The 18158-nt window shown below is 54.5% G+C and overlaps 1 protein-coding gene across 4 annotated transcripts in view; it reads left to right on the plus strand.

Moving 5' to 3' along the window:
- TMEM63B (transmembrane protein 63B) overlaps window positions 1–17754 on the plus strand; it is a 27582-nt gene extending 9828 nt beyond the window's left edge. For all 4 annotated transcript variants that reach the window (XM_064286685.1, XM_064286691.1, XM_064286698.1 and 1 more), the window contains exons 6-24: window positions 1186–1223; window positions 2366–2508; window positions 2598–2649; window positions 3126–3234; window positions 3954–4024; window positions 8589–8669; window positions 9139–9262; window positions 10036–10169; window positions 10304–10441; window positions 10581–10734; window positions 11853–11959; window positions 12202–12288; window positions 12547–12612; window positions 14090–14252; window positions 14840–14945; window positions 15899–16066; window positions 16331–16446; window positions 16642–16722; window positions 16984–17754. In XM_064286685.1, the coding sequence (XP_064142755.1) occupies window positions 1186–1223; window positions 2366–2508; window positions 2598–2649; window positions 3126–3234; window positions 3954–4024; window positions 8589–8669; window positions 9139–9262; window positions 10036–10169; window positions 10304–10441; window positions 10581–10734; window positions 11853–11959; window positions 12202–12288; window positions 12547–12612; window positions 14090–14252; window positions 14840–14945; window positions 15899–16066; window positions 16331–16446; window positions 16642–16722; window positions 16984–17175 (2130 nt within the window). In that variant the 3' untranslated portion in view covers window positions 17176–17754. The remainder of the gene's footprint in view (window positions 1–1185; window positions 1224–2365; window positions 2509–2597; window positions 2650–3125; window positions 3235–3953; window positions 4025–8588; window positions 8670–9138; window positions 9263–10035; window positions 10170–10303; window positions 10442–10580; window positions 10735–11852; window positions 11960–12201; window positions 12289–12546; window positions 12613–14089; window positions 14253–14839; window positions 14946–15898; window positions 16067–16330; window positions 16447–16641; window positions 16723–16983) is intronic.
- Window positions 17755–18158: the final 404 nt, after the last annotated feature.

Here is an 18158-nt window from a genome sequence, read left to right on the forward strand (position 1 = left end):
GCACTTAACCATTGTGCTACCAGGGCTCCTCTGATTGATCTTAAGGACACCTTTTCCTCAGATGTGGTTTTAAAGAAATAATAATGAACCTTCCAGCCCTGCTTAGCAAAACATAGAGAATCCATTGTGTTGCTCAAAGGTTGCAGACTCGTTGCCCTTGGTTGTGTGGGGCCAGTTGACGTGCTTATGGATCAGAGCTGAGTGGTTGCAGCCCCTTTAGACACGGCATATCCATGGTGGTCACAGCAGTCCCCACTACTCCCTTTCACATCAAGCCTTACACACTGGTGTTACCTGCCTTGTCCCTAACACTCTGTGAGGGTGAGAACCCTGCTCAGGTTCTCAGGTGAGAACCCAAATCCTCAGACCCTGGGGTGGCCCTGATTAGCCCGGCTAAGGCTGGGGGCCCTTGCAGCTCCCATAACAGCCCCAGCAAAAGAAGGTGGTCGGCTTCCTGAATTGAACTCCTGCTGGTAAGCGGCAAGACAAAGGTAGCATCCCGCCAGCCAGAGGTGTGTAATGGTCCCCAGTTTCAGGTGATGTTGGCAGCAGGCTACATAGTCCTGCAGCTTGGCTGAAGGGCACCTTTCTCCCCCATCCTGTGCTAGCCTGAACTTCTCCTGGTAGGAGGCTAGGAGAGGGTTCTGCCTGGCCCTCCCCCCACACCCAACTCTCCTGCTGGTCCCTGCCTGAGGCAGACCTGGGGGCTGGCAGGGGGGAGCTTGCAGCTCACAGTGGCCTTGTGTAGCAGACCCTCCCAGATAGGTGGCAGAAACATGGGTATTGAGACCCACCCTCTGCTTTCAGTCATCTGGAGGTCTGGGGGTCCCTACCTCCCTTCTAGAAGCCCAAAACCCACCCATTCTTAACCTAGCCCACACAACTGTAGAACTTCCTTCCAGTTCTGTTGCCCCATTGGGTATTTGCAGGGCTCTATGGCTTGAGACTGAGGGTCTACAGATAACCAGCTTGTCATTGGTCCTTTTTCTTCTTTGAAGCCTGGGACTTTGCCTCCCCTTCCTTCTCCCCTCATGAGCTTGTTCCTGGGTATGATTTTGGAGGGGGTGCTATGCCAAAGTGAGCCACAGCCTAGGAGTAATTGTGAGCATGGGTGGGTGAGACTTGGGGAGGGAGGTTGAGGCTGGCAGGATAGGGGCTCCAGCTGATAGCCCTCTGTCTCCCCAGGGTTTCTGTTCCTGGCTGACAGCCATCTTCAGGATAAAGTAAGTGAACAGTCTTCAAGCTCTAAAGAAAGAGAGAAACAGAGAGAAACTTCAGAGCCTGTCATCTCCCTACAAAATGCAGAAGCCAGCAGCTTTGAGGGCCTTAGCGCTCCTAGCCAGCCCAGCACCCTCTTCCTTACTCCAGGAGGCCAGGGCCTGGGGGCCCCAGCCTGTGCTGTCCCCTCAATGCTCACTTGCCCCAGTCTCTTCTGTGACCTTGCCTGGGAGGCCAGCTCTGCCCTCATCTCTCCCTGCCCCTGCCCCTCCTTGAGAGCAGGGGCTGGAGCCCCCACCCAGAGCCTCCTCCGTGCAGCCAGCGGGTGGGGGCAGCAATCAGGCTGGAAGCAGCCAGCCAGCCACAGGCAGGAGCAGAGCCCAGCAGGCAGAACTCAGGAGACCGAGCCAGAGTCCGGCAGGCAGGCAGTGAGCGCTGAGAGAGGCAGGAAGCTCGGACAGGTCAGCACCGCCACAGCCCACTCCCCCTGGCCCCCAGGGCCCTCCCCAACTCTCCCGGGCTTTGCCACGCCAAGCCCACCCAGCACCCCTAAAGTGCTGCTTCTTCCCTGGACCCCCATCCTCTCTCCTCCTTTGAGTCCTCCTCCCTCCACTTCCTCCCTTTTCAGGTCTTTCTCTTTTCCCTTCCCTTCTCTATTCTCCATGTTTCTTCCTCCCCTTCCTCCCTCTCCAGTCTCCCTCCTTTATTCCCTTTCCTTCCTTCTTTCCTTCTCCTTCCCTCCCTCTTTCCTTCCTTCCTCCTTCCCTCTTTCCTTCCTCTTACCCTCCCTCTTCCACCCTCTCTCCATCCCTCTTTCCTTCCTTCTTTCCTCTTTCCCTCCCTCCTTCCTCCTTCCCTCTTTCCTTCCTTCCTCTCTCCCTCCCTTTTTCTTTCCTTCTTCCCTTCTTTCCTCCCTCCCTCTTTCCTTCCTTCTTTCTTTTCTTTCTCTCTCTTATCTCTTGCCTTCTCCCTCCAGTCCACCCCCTTTCCTCCCTCCCCTCCCAGAAAATAGGGGACAGATACCATTTCAACCCCTTACTGCTGCCAGTGGGCAGGGGCTAGGGTGGAGGGGGCGCAGGATGGGTAAGGATAGGCACGTTGTGGCCCCTCTCCACCTGGCCTTTACCTCTGTGCTCCCTGCCTGCAGGGATGATGAGATCCGGGACAAATGTGGGGGTGATGCCGTGCACTACCTGTCCTTCCAGCGGCACATCATCGGGCTGCTGGTTGTCGTGGGTGTCCTCTCTGTGGGCATCGTGCTGCCTGTCAACTTCTCAGGGGACCTGCTGGGTCAGTGAGGACCAGGGTGGGAGCGGGGCGGGGACAGGAGAGCGCAGGACCAGACGTGCCCTGATCCTTTCCCTCCTCCCACCACCTAGAGAACAATGCCTACAGCTTTGGGAGAACCACCATTGCCAACTTGAAATCAGGGTAAGGCTGGGAAAGTGGTCCATGTGACTGAGGTCCGCAGCCAAAGTCTGGGCCATAACAGGGAGGAGAGGCAAGGGGTTATGTCCAGGAGAGGAGTGACTGAGACTGCAGAGAGGGCTTTGGGTCCCTGAGGGTTTAGGTTGGAGGCAGAAGGGGTAGATCCCTAATGAGGATCCCCAGGATGATAGCATAATGAAGAGGGGGTGGGTGTAATTTTGGGCCGGGAGGGCTGGCTGGGGGCAGCTGGAGGACAGTGTAGCCAGCAAGTAGGACAGGGAGAGAGGTCCTCTCAGGGACATTCCAGTTGGAATGGAGCAATCTTGGCCTCTGGAGGGATGTGGGACATAAGGCTCAGTGCCTGAAGACAGGTGGTAGTAGAGGGGCCCTATAGCGAGGGTTTATCACCAGGAAGTTGGGGGCATCTGAGTGTGTTTCCAGCCCCAGTGGCCACCATGTGCCTCCCTGCACTCCCCCAGGAACAACCTGCTATGGCTACACACCTCCTTCGCCTTCCTGTACCTGCTGCTCACCGTCTACAGCATGCGCAGACACACCTCCAAGATGCGGTACAAGGAGGACGACCTGGTGAGTGGGCGGAGCCCGGGTCCTCCACATCCCCAGCCTCCCAGCCTCTTCCCTCCCTTCCAGGCCCCTCTTGCCTCAGCTCCAGAGTTAGGCCAGCTGGGTTTGAATCCTGCCATAGCAGCTCAGCTGTGGAACCTTGAGCAAGTTACATAAGCTCTTCAAGCCTCAGTTTTCTCATCTGTAAAGTGGAATCACAACAGTACTTCTCTTAAAGTTGTTGGGAATGGTGAAGTGAGGCAACATGTGGAAACCCCCCATGCTGTGCCTGGCACTCAGTAAACATTAGCTGCGGTCGATGTGATGATTTTGATTATTCCCTCCCCTTCTACATTCATTCACCTAGCCAGTACTGAATGCCTGCTCCCTGCCAGCACTGTGCTGGGTCCTGGAGCCTCACAAGAGTGAAGTCAGACATGGCCCCTTCTCTGGGAGCTCGTGTCTAAGGATCTGAGAGTACCTCTTCCAGTCCCCCACTAAACCCCTCAGAGAACAAGAGACCAGATGGCTCATTCATTAAGCTTGCTGCCTGATTTCTGTTAGAAACTCTTCACCCACTTTCCCTCGGACCTGGCTTACCCTTGAGGCCTCCTCCCACCCCTGTCATCTCCTCTGTGTTCATCCCACTCCCCATCCCTCAAAACACAGCATCCTCCCACAGCCCCTCCCTCATCCTCTGGGGTCAAGCCTCAGGAAGACAAGCCCACTCCCCTGTCACCCAGGTGAAGCGGACTCTCTTTATCAATGGAATCTCCAAATATGCAGAGTCAGAAAAGATCAAGAAGCACTTTGAGTGAGTAAGCACCCTCGCCCCCTTGCTCATATTCCAGCCCCAGGAACACCCTCACACTCCTCAACTTGGAGGTGCAGGGTTACGGGGGGAGGGAGGAGGTTGGGCTAAGTAGGAACTCTGACTCCGAAGTGGTCTAGCACTTGGGCTGGGTGGTAGGCCTGTTAAGAAACAGTAGAAATACTAGAAATACTTTAAGGCTTCCTCTTCCTTCTGGAGTGGACTAGGCCATGGGTTATTGACTCAGGGTCCATGGGCCCTTTGAGACGTATGTCTTCGTCAAAATTGTATGTGACATTCTGGGGTTCATGTGCAGACATGGCAGGGAAAAGTTCTGTGGCTCTCAGTGTTCTCAAGGAGTCCAGGAGAAGCTGGGCTAGATATTCTCAGAGGTTCTTTTCTGCTCTGGAATGCTGTCTTAGGAGAGAGGGGAACATACACCCCAGATTGTAAGGTGGCCAGAAACTGGAGAAAAGGGAGGAAACCCCAAGAGGCAAAGGGAGAACTCATCTGCTTGCCCCATGGCCAGGGTGCCTCTTGGGGCAGAGTTCATGGGGAGGAGGAGGAGGGATGAAGTCAGAAGGAAAAGACCATCAAGGGGGATGGGATCCCACCACGCATTCATCTGTTCCCTCAGCAAACGTTCTCAAGTGCCATTAGCCATAAGTCACCTAGGTAGGGGGAGGGCCCTGACACTATCTCTCAAGGGGTTCATAGTATGGTAGTCAGCCTTAGGAGCAGTCCGGGATCTGATCAGAGATTGACCTAAGGTCATGTCATTGGGCAGTTTGGGGTCAGAATTAGGAGTTGGTCAGTGGTCATGATAAGGGACATTTGTGGTCTGAAGTCAGAACCACGGCTCAGCCTATGGTCAGGATTAGGGCTCAGTCGATGGTCCAGATCAGCTGTCAGCTTGCCTGGATCAGAGATCAGTCATTGTCCTGGATCAGGACATACATGATACGGTCAGGGATAGTGTTTGGGCAGGATCAGATCCTAGGCCCCTCATGTAACAGAATTAAGGATCAGTTTGTTACCAGCATTTAATGGATGAATACTCGTTTATTTGACATGCATTAGACACAGGTCCTGCTTTTATACAGTTTACAGAATGGTAGTCAAAATCAGGTTATCCTTCATCAGTATGAGAGAACCATTTGAGATCGTACTGGGGGTTCAAGCTGTGATCAGCATTAGGGGCTGGGTCAGGATCAAGAACAGTGTGTGCTCAGAATTAGGTGAGATCTTAATATTACCATCCAGTTGGAATCAGCTGTCAGTTTGTACTGAGATCTATTCATTTAATAACAAATATCTATTGGAGCATCTATTATGTGCCTGTACGGAGTAGAAGCTGGGGATACAGCAGTAAGCAAACAAAGACAAAGCTGCTGCCCTCCTTTTGCTTACGTTCTTGCAGGGGAGAGAGGTGTACAAACAATGAACAATTGAACCAGTAATAGATACTATGTCAAGTGGAGATAGGCCCTAAGAAGAAAATCAGAACTGGGTCAGGGGCAGGGTGAGAGTAGTCAGGAAGGGTCACTATGTCAGATAAGGTGGGCAGGATGGGCCCCTGACAGGGTGACATTTGAGCAGAGACCTGCTAGTCAGTGCTCCATTCATTTACACACTGTGTTGTGCACCTTCTGCCAGGAGACCAAGAAGAACCAGACTGACTGGTGTCCTTGGGGAGCTCACTGTCCTGATGGTCTGTTTAAATGGGTGGTCTGTGAATTTGTTTAGGAAATGATCTGTGACTAAAATTAGTGGTCAGCCTATAAACAGGAGTAGGGGAGAATACTAATTAGAGTTTTCGGGATCTGTGGGGTATTATGGAATAGTCATTTCACTGATCCATTCATTCAGCTTTTTTTTTCTTTTTTTAAATTTTTATTGTGCTTTAAGTGAAAGTTTGCAAATCAAGTTAGTCTCTCATATAAAAATTATATACACCTTGCTCTATACTGATAGTTTCTCTCCCCCAAATGAGACAGCACACTCCTTCTCTCTACTCTCTATTTTTGTGCCCATTTGGCTAGCCTCTGACCCCCTCTGCCCTCTCATCTCCCTCCCCAGACAGGAGCTGCCCATATAGTCTCATGTGTCTACTTGAGCCAAGAAGCTCACTCCTCACCAGTATCATTTTTCTATCCCATAGTCCAGTCCAATCCCTGTCTGAAGAGTTGGCTTTGGGAATGGTTCCCGTCTTGGGCTAACAGAAGGTCTGGGGACCGTGACCTCCGGGACCCTTCTAGTCTCAGTCAGACCATTAAGTCTGGTCTTTTTCTGAGAATTTGAGTTCTTCATCCCACTGTGCTCCTGCTCCCTCAGGGGTTCTCTGTAGTGTTCCCTGTCAGGGCGGTCATCAGTTGTAGCCGGACACCACCTAGTTATTCATTCAGCATATGTTTATTGAACACCTCCTGTGTGCGAGCTATTGGGCCAGGTCCAGGTATACAGTCATGAGTAAGTTGCAGCCCTTGTCCTCGTGGAGTTCCTTGGCTATTTGTCAGTATTAGGTAAGGCCTGCAGTCCAGGTCCATAAAGAAAACAAAAATCCTCACAACTGGACCGATAAGCAACATCATGATAAGTGGAGAAAATATTGAAGTTGTGAAGGATTTCATTTTACTTGGATCCACAGTTGACACCCATGGAAACAGCAGTCAACGAATCAAACAATGCATTGCATTGGGCAAATCTGTTGCAAAAGACCTCTTTAAAGTATTAAAAAGCAAGGGTGTCACCTTGAAGACTAAGATGTCCCTGACCCAAGCCATGGTGTTTTCAATTGCCTCATATTCATGAGAAAGCTGGACAATGAATAAGGAAGACAGAAGAAGAATTGACACCTTTGAGTTGTGGTGTTGGAGAAGAATATTGAATATACCACGGACTGCCAAAAGAACGAACAAATCTGTCTTAGAAGAAGTACAACCAGAATGCTCCTTAGAAGCGAGGATGGCAAGACTTTGTCTCACATACTTTGGACATGTAATCAGGAGGGATCAGTCCCTGGAGAAAGACATCATGCTTGGTAAAGTGGAGTTTCAGCGAAAAAGAGGAAGACCCTCAAAGAGATGGATTAACACAGTGGCTGCAACAATGGGCTCAGGCATAACAACAATCATGAGGATAGCACAGGTCCGGGTAGTGTTTTACTCTGTTGTACACAGGGTCGCTATGACTCACAACTGACTCAGTGATACCTAACAACAATAAAAACCACGTGGTCCAGATCCAGGGTCTGTTTGGTTTGGAGGACTGTCTCAGCATAATTAGGGATATCCAGTGTACAAAATCAGAGGCCTTGTGTGGTTGGGATTAAGTAGGGATTAGTCTCGTAAGAGATTCCTAGGTGGTGCACATGGTTTGTGCTCTTTGACTAACCAAAAGTTTGGTGGTCCGAATCTACCCAGGGCCACCATGGAAGAAAGGCTTGGCAATCTGCTTCCAAAAGGTCTTAGCCATTGGAAAACACATGGAGCATTGTTGTACCCTGACACACGTGGGTCAACATGAATCGGAACCAACTTGACAGCAACAAGGTTTTTTTTTGGTTTAATCTGATAAGAAGGAGGGCTCAGATTGTCACAGGGGCTGAAGGCCTTTCCAAAGAGGAAACCTACAATGGTCTGAGCAACGATAGTGTCAGGGGAAAGGTCAACCTCCTGGGAAGTATGTTTACAAAGCCCCATCTAAGACTGAAGTTTCTAAATTCTCATGGGTTTATGAGGTCTGCCTTGCTACTTTGGAACCATATCTCACATATCTTTAATACTTAGTGATCCTTCATTAAAAATAAAAAGATGGGGACTCAGCCTATGTTAGGATTAAGGAGCAGTATGTAGTCAGAATTGAAAAATAACTGTTTCTTCACTCAGCCAGCAAGCATCCCTCCAGCCCTGCCAAGTACAGGTCCTGGTGCGCCTGGACAGGCTGCCTGGTCAGATTAAACATGGGTCAATCTCAAGTTAAGGTTGGGGTCAATCTCAGGTCAGGGTTAGAGCAGATCTCAGGTTTTGGAGAGAGGTCAATTAAGGGTCAGTCTCTGGCCAGGGTTGAAGTTCAGTCTCAGGTCAAGGTTCAGGATCAATTCTGGTCAGTCTTTAGACAGGGTCAGAGATCATTCTGTAGGCTGGGGATCGATTAGTGATCATTACTTGGGGTCAGTCTGTGGTCAAGGCTAAGTGATGGACTGTGGCCAGGACTTCTGGAACAGGGTTAAGGGGACAGCCTATGATTGGATAGTTTCCCTCAACTTGAAGTTCACAGGCCTAGGCACGGTCAGATGCAGCCTTGGCTTCACCACCTCCATGCCAGTGTGTACTCATGTACCCAGGCGTCAGCTCACCCACAGCCCCTCATGCGTACAGGCACACTCTCCCCACTCACATAGGCATGGGGAGAAATTTCAAAGTCTGTTCTTGGGGAGCTCTCATTTTTGTAGGATAAAGGAGTGCAGATTAGGAATGCGTGTTTTACAGGTCATAGGGTCATGGATGAAAGTCAGGGGCAGGTGAGCAGGGTCCCTGCAGGAGGTGATGGGGGTGCTGTGTTTCAGGGAGGCCTACCCCAACTGCACGGTTCTTGAAGCCCGCCCATGTTACAACGTGGCTCGCCTTATGTTCCTGGATGCGGAGAGGTAATGAGGGCTATACCCAAGGGGCCCTGCCCATGGTGGAGGGTGTCCTCGCTGCCACAAAGGAGCCTGGTTCCCCTTTCAGGTTTTTCCCAGAGCATTTGGTATTAAATTCCACCTATGGAATGCCTGTTAATTCAGCTCCAGAAAGAACAAGGCCTGGGTGTTAATTTGTTGCAAGAGGAGGAGACCTAAGTCCCCACCCCATCTGAGCACATACTCTTCTTCAGTTACAGCATGAGAAATTCAGGGCAGACAATAGGATGAACTTCTGGACCGCAGGGGATGACTAGGGAGACCCTGGGCTGGGGGTGTGTCTGAATCATGCATCCTAAACAAATCCAAGAATAACAAGATAGCCCCTGTCCTCGGGGAGCAGACTAGATGACCCCCAGGCTGGGCTCCCTGCCATCCTCCCACCCAGAAGCAGCCCTGGCTGGGTGGTGGGTAACTAGGCACCTGGGTCCTGCAGGAAGAAGGCCGAGCGGGGAAAGCTCTACTTCACAAACCTGCAGAGCAAGGAGAATGTCCCCACCATGATCAACCCGAAGCCCTGTGGCCACCTCTGCTGCTGTGTGGTGCGCGGCTGTGAGCAGGTATGATGTGGGCTGGACATGCCACATGAGCCTGGGAAGGAGTCGGACAGGTCCAGGGGAGACAGGTCACAGCATACAGATGGACGTTTCCCATGGTGGAGCCCTGTCCCACAGCCCCAGGAACAAACACACACAAGCAGGCCTTGTACAGAAACACCCATATGCAGGTAGACTCCCAGAGAAGGCAAGGCTGGGGCCTGGAGGGGAGCAGGTTACAGCCCCTCCCTCAGGGAGTCCCACCTGTCCTTGTAGTCCTTGAAGCCCCAGTTCCCCTGTCCGCACAGTGACCAAATATTCAAACCCCGAAACACAGGAGGTCAGCCAAGGGATAGCATTGTGCTGGACTTACTAGCTGTGTGACCCTGGACAAGTTTCTTAACTGCTCTGTGCCTGTTTCCTCTTCTGTTGAATGGGGCTAAGGAGCCCTCGTGACTTGACTGGTAACCCAAAGACTGGGCAGTTTGAACCCATCCAGCAGCTCTACAGGAAAAAGACCTGACGATCTGCTGCCATGAATACAGCCAAGAAAACTCTATGGGCCAGTTCTGCTCTGTCACATGGGGTTGCTATGAGTCAAAAATGAACGAGACAGCACCTAACAACAACAGCAAAAAAATGGGGCTTATTGCCCCTACCTTATAGGGTTGCTGTGAGGATGAAGGGAGTTGATACATATAAAAGAGCTTAGAGCAGCGCCCGGCATAGAGTGAGCTCTGGATAAGTGTCAGCTGGGTGCCACAGGCATGAGCCCTGCCCACACCCACCCTTGGCAGGTGGAGGCCATTGAGTACTACACAAAGCTGGAGCAGAAGCTGAAGGAGGACTACAAGCGGGAGAAGGAGAAGGTGAACGAGAAGCCTCTTGGCATGGCCTTTGTCACCTTCCACAATGAGACCATCACCGCCATGTGAGCCCCCACCCCACCTGCCCTCCCCGGCCCTTGCCCCCAGCTGTTGGGGCTCCCAGGCCCCTGCGCTCACCAGCAGCCGTTGGCAGTGGGGCTCCGGCTGGTACCACAGTAACCCAGTGCCCACCCACCAGCATCCTGAAGGACTTCAACGTGTGTAAGTGCCAGGGCTGTGCCTGCCGTGGGGAGCCGCGCTCCTCATCCTGCAGTGAATCCCTGCATATCTCCAACTGGACTGTGTCCTATGCCCCCGACCCCCAGAACATCTACTGGTGAGTGAACAGTGGGGATAGCAGGGGCAGGCCAGGTGGGACCTGGGGTGGGCTCCAGTGGGTGGATGGGGGGACAGGGAAGTTGATGGGGACGAGTCAGGCCCTTGTTCCTGGGGCGACCTCCTCTCTGCCTCTCCAGGGAGCACCTCTCTATCCGAGGCTTCATCTGGTGGCTGCGCTGCCTGGTCATCAATGTCGTCCTCTTCATCCTCCTCTTCTTCCTCACCACCCCGGCCATCATCATCACCACCATGGACAAGTTCAATGTCACGAAGCCCGTGGAGTACCTCAACGTGAGGCCCATGCCCCGCCCCCCACACCCCCTACACTGTCACAACACAGATACCAGGCCCCAACTCCGTCTTCCAGCAGGAAAACCAGAGCACACCCTGCCCATCCTGGCTCCTGTTCTCCTTGGTCTAGCCCCAGCCCCACCAAGGTGCTCCCACAGGACCTGGGGCCTTCAACCCTTGGGCTCACCATCACCTTCCCGCATTGGCTTTGTACACACCTAGAGAAACATCCAAGAGTCCCTGGGTGGCTCAAACGGTTAAGTGCTCAGCTATTAGCTGAAAGGTTGGTGGTTCAAACCCACCCAGAGGCACCTTGGAAGACAGGCCTGGCAATGTGCTTCTGAAAGGTGACGGCCTTCAAAACCCTATGGGGCAGTTCTACTCTGCACGCATGGGGTTGCCATGAGTCAGAATCAACTCAACAGCAATTAACAACAGATATCCAGGGAAGAAAAAGAGCCTGGTCAGCCTTGATTGGCCACGTGACCTCAGATAAGTCCCTTCCCTTCATCTCTCCATTTCTCCAACTGAAAAATGGGAGGTTTAGACTAGATCATTGGCTTGCTAACTTAGATTCTGACCCCTTTTTTGTAAGGCATCTTACATGACACCCAACATGGAAAAGCAAGGCTGCCCAGATGCAGTAGGATGGGAGCCACTTCTGCCTGTCCCCCCTCACCCCTCCTGCCACACACAGCATACCTCCCTGGATCCTCACAGTTCAGAGGAACACAGTGGGAAAATCACTGAGTGATGATAGCTTAACAGATACTACCCAGACTGCCTGGGTTCAAATCCCCACCCTACTGCTTACTGGCTGGGTAAGCTATTGAATCTCTTTTGTCTCAGCTTAGGCATTTTAAAATGAGGTAATGTCATTGTTTTGAGAAACGGTACATACAAAGTATATGATCAGTAGGTATGCCCTTAATACTGTTACAGTTATTCACCCTGGGGTTGACACCCTGGTCCCCACCCTCACCCCTGACCTCCCAGATGTTCTGGACCTCTGATATGAGGCCCTGGGAGCCATGGGACCCAGAGCTCAGTGGGGGAGAGGGTGGGTAAGCAAGGCAAATAACCTGCTAGACTGCCCCCACCTTGTGCCCCTCCTGCAGAACCCCATCATCACCCAGTTCTTCCCTACCCTGCTGCTGTGGTGCTTCTCGGCCCTGCTCCCCACCATCGTCTACTACTCTGCCTTCTTTGAAGCCCACTGGACACGGTGAGACACCCCCACACCCCGTGCCTCACTGTGACCTCTCCTAGATGTAGCCCCGTCCCCACTGGACAGCTCTCTGTCCCTTTAGGGTCCCTGCTCCGGGCAGTTCCAGAGTGGGCAGAGGAGGGATGGTACCCAGCATCCTCACCTTGGGAAGCGCACTTTTCCTGGGGGCCCGCACTGATGCGGGAGCAGGCATGTGGCCAGGCTGACCTGACCTCTGTCCCGTCCCCCCTGCCCCACAGCTCCGGAGAGAACAGGACCACCATGCACAAGTGCTACACCTTCCTCATCTTCATGGTACTGCTCCTGCCCTCGCTGGGGCTGAGCAGGTGAGTTCCGGGGGATGGGACAGAAGCCAGGTCGTGGGGGTTCACTGCTGGGTGCAGGGAGAAGGGGCAGCCAGGCTCCCCTCTGCTCCTTCCCTTCCCCACCTCCCCCACAGAGCAAGGGGCACAAGACCAGAAGCCTGGACATCCTCAGACATCTGAGTTACCTGCCCCACATCTGGGGGACTTCCCCAGAGGTTCCCCCGAACCCCAGCGTTCTGGGCCATTCTGGCTCCTCACCCCACCTCTTCTCCCCTCCAGCCTGGACCTCTTCTTCCGGTGGCTCTTTGACAAGAAATTCTTGGCTGAGGCGGCTGTTCGGTTTGAGTGAGTCACCAGGGCCCCCAGGGGAAGGGTCCAGATGGCAGGAGTGGGCTTGCCTGGGGACACTGCTAGCCCCCTGGGAGGCAGCAGCAAAGCTTCAAGCCCTGGGATGGGGAGGAAGAGCTTCCACTCCAGGCCTGACCCGTCATCTCAAAGGAAGCCACATGCAGGGTGTCTTGGGTGTATACATGGGGGGCATCCCTGGGGTCTGTGTTGGGGCCCATCTCTGGGAACATCTCTGGATTCTGAAGCTCACCTTCACAGTGTGTTTGGGGCCCTGGGGCCCACACTTAAGGTGCTTCTGTGGGGGTCTCTGGGGCTCATATTCTGGGACTAACTATAGGAGCCTCTGGAATTTCACTTGAGGGGAAGGGTTTGGGGAGGTATCTGTAGTGGGATCTGAGCTCATACTTTGGGAGTGACTTGGGGGTCCTAGAGGTGTCACTAAAGGTCTCTGGAGCTCACACTTTTGGGTATCTATGGATGGCTCTTAGGCTCACAACTCTGGGAAAGTCTATGGGGACCCTGAGTCTCACACTTTGGGGTGTTTATAAGGCATATGTCTGGGAACGTCTCGGGCTCTTATCCAGAAGTGATTGTGGAGTTCTTTATGGGCCACCTTCTCTGGGAATCCCTGCAAGGGTGCTTTGGGAGGCACATACCATGGCTGTATATATGGGCACAAGCTGTGGGGTCTTGCTCTAGGCCATCTGTGATCATCTTGGGCTCACACTTGGGGTGTCATGGGTATCTGCAAAGGTTCAGACCTCTGAAGATGGTCTGAAGCTTATGTTCTGGAGGTGTCTGAGGCTCATGTTCTGGAGGTGTCTGAGGCTCACACTCTGGGGAGTCCAGGGGGGAAACTTCTGGGTGTTCCTGGGGCTCACACTCTGGGGAGTCCAGGGGGGAAGCTTCTGGGTGTTCCTGGGGTTCACACACTGGGAAGTCCGGGGGGGGAAGCTTCTGGGTGTTCCTGGGGCTCACACACTGGGGAGTCCAAGGGGGGAAGCTTCTGGGTGTTCCTGGTGCTCACACACTGGGGAGTCCAGGGGGGGAAGCTTCTGGGTGTTCCTGGGGCTCACACACTGGGAATCTTTGGTGGTCTCACCGGGACTGTCTAAGGAGATCTCAGGCAGTCTTCTCCTGAGCACTCTGGTGGCCCTGAGGGTCTCGAGCACTCTCTCCCAGGGTCTTTATGGGGCATGAATTCTAGGATTCCCTCTGGGCTCACACACTCGGGGTGCCCATTCGCAGTCTAAGGGTGTCTGGGGCTTACTTTGGAGGCATCTGTTCACACTCTGCTGTCTGTTTCTGGGTTCACACTGGGGCAACTGGACACAGGTGCTTGAGGGGTTGGGCTAGGGGGCCACATGGAGAACGGCATGTTGGGGGTGAGGGCATGGTGTGCCCTTAGGCCAGCAATGGGCAGGTGGACACCGGGCACCCAAGGGTGCAGTACTGGAGCACCTGGTGCCCGCAGGTGCGTGTTCCTGCCGGACAATGGCGCCTTCTTCGTGAACTACGTCATTGCCTCTGCTTTTATCGGCAACGCCATGGACCTGTTACGCATCCCAGGCCTGCTCATGTACATGATCCGGCTCTGCCTGGCGCGCTCGGCCGCCGAGAGGCGCAACGTGAAGCGGGTATGGCTGCCTGGGGCAGCAGCGTCCTGCACAGCGCCCCCTTGTGGGCCCAGCAAGAAACAGCAGTAGTCAGGCTAGGGTGTGAGGCCCAGGGTGGGCTGGAACTTGGGGACCCCAGTTTGGCTTCTACTACCTGTGTGGCCCTGAGCCCACCCCTTCCCACCTGGGGCCTCAGTTACCCCATATGTACAGCAGTGGGTCGACATAGATAACCCAGAAGGGTCCTGTCCATTCTGATAGTCTAGTGTTCTGTGATGGGAATTGGGCAAGATCTGGGTCCCTAGGAACTCTGCTCTAACCCCACAAGGGGGTTCTGGGCGTCTCATTCCCATGTCCACGCGACTCTTCCCTCCCACCCACCAGCCCAGCCCATTGAAGGCCCCTCCTCACCCCCGTCACTGCTCCCTCCCTGACCTCCCTTTCAGCCACAGCCCATGTCTCCATCTGCTCTGCCCTCCCTACCTATACATGAGATTCCTTTTCCTGATGGCTGTGCTCCTGGCTCCCGTCCCCTTCCCACTGGCCTTGTTCCCCTTCCAGCCTACCCCTCCCCTCCCTCAGTCTCCACCTGCCCGTCTCCCCCCCAGCATCAGGCCTACGAGTTCCAGTTTGGCGCAGCCTACGCCTGGATGATGTGCGTCTTCACGGTGGTCATGACCTACAGTATCACCTGCCCCATCATCGTGCCCTTCGGTAGGCACCGCCGCGCCGGGACCTGGGCCCTGCTCGGGGGGACCCAGGACCTCACCCACTCCATGCTAGCAAGGCAGGCCACCCTGAGTGGACAGGGCCCGGCTGGGAGCCCGGCTCCTCGGGCCTCCCGGCCAGTCCCTGGCTCAGTCTGGGGCCCGGCCTGGGGGGAGGAGGGAGACAGCCAGCTCAGCACAGGCTAGACCCAGCTGGTATGCTGGGTCCTTGGGAAAAGTCACCCCAACAAGGCCGTACTCCACTGTCTCTACCCAACTGGATACTTGAATACACACGATATACCCACTAACCTGTTCAGGAACACACACAAAACACACACACACACACCCCTACACAGGCACCACGGGCACACCGTCCACAGCCCTATAAACTCAGAAGAGGCCTTTGGATTCCAGCGGGGAATGGGTCCTTGCTCCTCATTGAGATACTTGCCATAGCTGAGCTGCGTGATGGGCAGTCTTCTCCCTTTCTGAAGAAGTTAGCAAGTTTGTCTTCAGCTGTTCCCCCTGATAACATCCCAACCCCTTAACCAACCTCCCTGATTATAGAAGGCTCCACTCCCAACTCCCAAACTAACCTCCCTACCCTCCTTCAAAAACTCCTGTTCCCTCTGCCTCCAGGGAAATAGAACTTATCACCTAACTTATGCTCTTCTGTTTAGGGACAGGGGTAGGAAAAAGGCTATAGGTTTCAAGAGAATGCTTATTGGCCCAAATGAATGCATTTCTAATAGAATTTCTAGTGAGGGGCTGCAGAATGGGGGTTGAACCAGAAGAAGCTGAAGTTCTGTGAGGATGCCTCCTTGAACTGGGGCTGGGGTAGGAGAAGGGAGGCCGACCTTTCAGTGATCTCGGAAGGACCAGGACAACCTGTGGATGGACACACAGCTGTCCAGCAGCACTGGTTCCAAGGTCAAGGCCCATGTGGCTGTCCCCCAGGACTCATGTACATGCTGCTGAAGCACCTGGTAGACAGGTACAATCTCTACTACGCCTACCTGCCGGCCAAGCTGGACAAGAAAATCCACTCGGGGGCTGTGAACCAGGTGGTGGCCGCACCCATCCTCTGCCTCTTCTGGCTGCTCTTCTTCTCCACCATGCGCACCGGTGAGGGCCGCCCACCCACCCTCGGGGAGCTGTGGTGGGGAGGGGCTGCCCCCAGCCAGCATCAAGGCAGAGCAGACCACAGAGGGTCCGTGATGGCCGGGGTCTCAGGCAGGGGCCTGGGAGAGGCCCAGGCAAGGCTGCAGATAGCACAGGGTAGGTGCTAGGAGGGCGGGGGATGGCACTCAGATAGTAGAAGTGGGGTGGCGAGTCCCCTGGGAGGCACCTCAGCAGAGGTGGCAGCCCCTTTCTTTCCCCCCACACCAGGGTTCCTGGCCCCCACGTCCATGTTCACGTTCGTGGTCCTAGTCATCACCATCGTCATCTGTCTCTGCCACGTCTGCTTCGGACACTTCAAATACCTCAGTGCCCACAACTACAAGGTGTGGTGCAAGGGGTGGCAGGGATGGCTCAGGACGGAAGCTCAAGGAGCGCAGAGGGTGGAGGGTGGTGGTTGGGAGCCGAGGGGTGAGGCTGGATCAGCAGGGCTGCCGAGAGCTGGAGGGTATGGGGGTCATGAATGTGGCTGGGGGCAGGGGCATGCCCCGTACACCCTGACTCATTCTGGCCCCATCAAGATTGAGCACACGGAGACAGACACCGTGGATCCCAGGAGCAATGGACGGCCCCCCACTGCTGCCACTGTCCCCAAATCTGCGGTGAGTGCCCCACCCCATGGCCGAGGGTGGGAATCGGTCCGATTGAGACACACCAACTCCAAAGATGGCGTCCCATTAGTCCCCCAAAGGAGGAGACTATTCCAGACCCCAGGAACAGGGAGAGATCTGGTCACTGGAAGGCTGCCTCCCCTCCCTCTGCAGGCCTGTCCTCTTTGCCGTCCTCATAGGGCCCTGAGATACCCCAGTCACCCACTGAAGGGCAGCCACTGTTCACCTCACCCCCCTCTTCTCCTCCTTCAGAAATACATCGCTCAGGTGCTGCAGGACTCCGAGGTGGACGGGGATGGGGACGGGGGTCCCGGGAGCTCGGGAGATGAGCCCCCATCATCCTCGTCCCAAGATGAGGAGCTGCTAATGCCGCCCGATGGCCTCACGGACACAGACTTCCAGTCTTGCGAGGACAGCCTCATAGAGAATGAAATTCACCAGTAAGGGGAGGGGGGCCCTGGTGGCCACCCCTGCCCCCACCCCACCCCCACCCCCATGGACACTAAAACGCTAATAATTTATTAGATCTAAAGCCCCCTCCTCCCCAACCCCTTGCTTTCATTAAAGGTATTTAAACCTGGGGATCTTGCCCCCCTCCCCCACCACGGAGAAGGGGGAGTCCCCCAACCTCAGTGAGGAGAGCCCCGAGCCGGCCCCGGGGCAAAGAGGGGTATGGAGGGAGTTCCCTAGATCATTGCACCCCAGGCTAGTAATGTAGCCAGGAAAGGGTTAATGAGAGCCAAGAGGAGTACCTGGTGCCATGGCTGGAGACCTGGGGTGGCAGGCAGATCAAGGGGCTGCTCCCCAGTTCCACCCTCCCCTAAGTCCCCCCTGGGATCTGCCAGTCCAGGGAAGTGGAGCCTCCTGCCCCTACAGGTTGCATGAGAGGGGAGGGGGTGCTGAGTGGGAGGAAGAGCCAGGCCCCAAGCCAGGTGGGTGACCTGGGGGTGGGGGGTGGGCATGGCTGACACTGGAATATGGGTTTTTGCACTGTTGTTTTTTTTGTTTTGGGGTTTTTTTTTTTTTTTCCTTTAAAATAAAAATGAAAAGAAAAGCTCTGGGGCACGTGCCTGATTTGTGCTGCTGCCCTGGCCACATGGACTGGGGCCGCTGCACCCTCCTGTCAGTCTGGAGTGCCTGTCCAGAGTCCCTGCATGACCTAGCCAAGGGACATCATGCTCAGAGCCTTGGTTTCTCCATGAGGGAAAGCAGCAAGTGGGGGGCCCAGGAGATACTTCAAGGGGCTGTCAGAGGCAGAAGGGGCCTGCTGCTCTGCACCAGCTCTGACCCTTCCCTGTGTCTCTCAGTTCCACCCACCCCTGCCCTGCGGAAAGTATGGGACCAGTCAGACTGAGGGACAGGATACATGCCTACACTCTGAGTCCCCAGGAGAGACAAAAACGGGACAGAGATGCAAGGGAGAAAGA

This window comes from Loxodonta africana, chromosome 1, assembly GCF_030014295.1.
Source record: "Loxodonta africana isolate mLoxAfr1 chromosome 1, mLoxAfr1.hap2, whole genome shotgun sequence".
Classification (NCBI taxonomy): domain Eukaryota; kingdom Metazoa; phylum Chordata; class Mammalia; order Proboscidea; family Elephantidae; genus Loxodonta; species Loxodonta africana.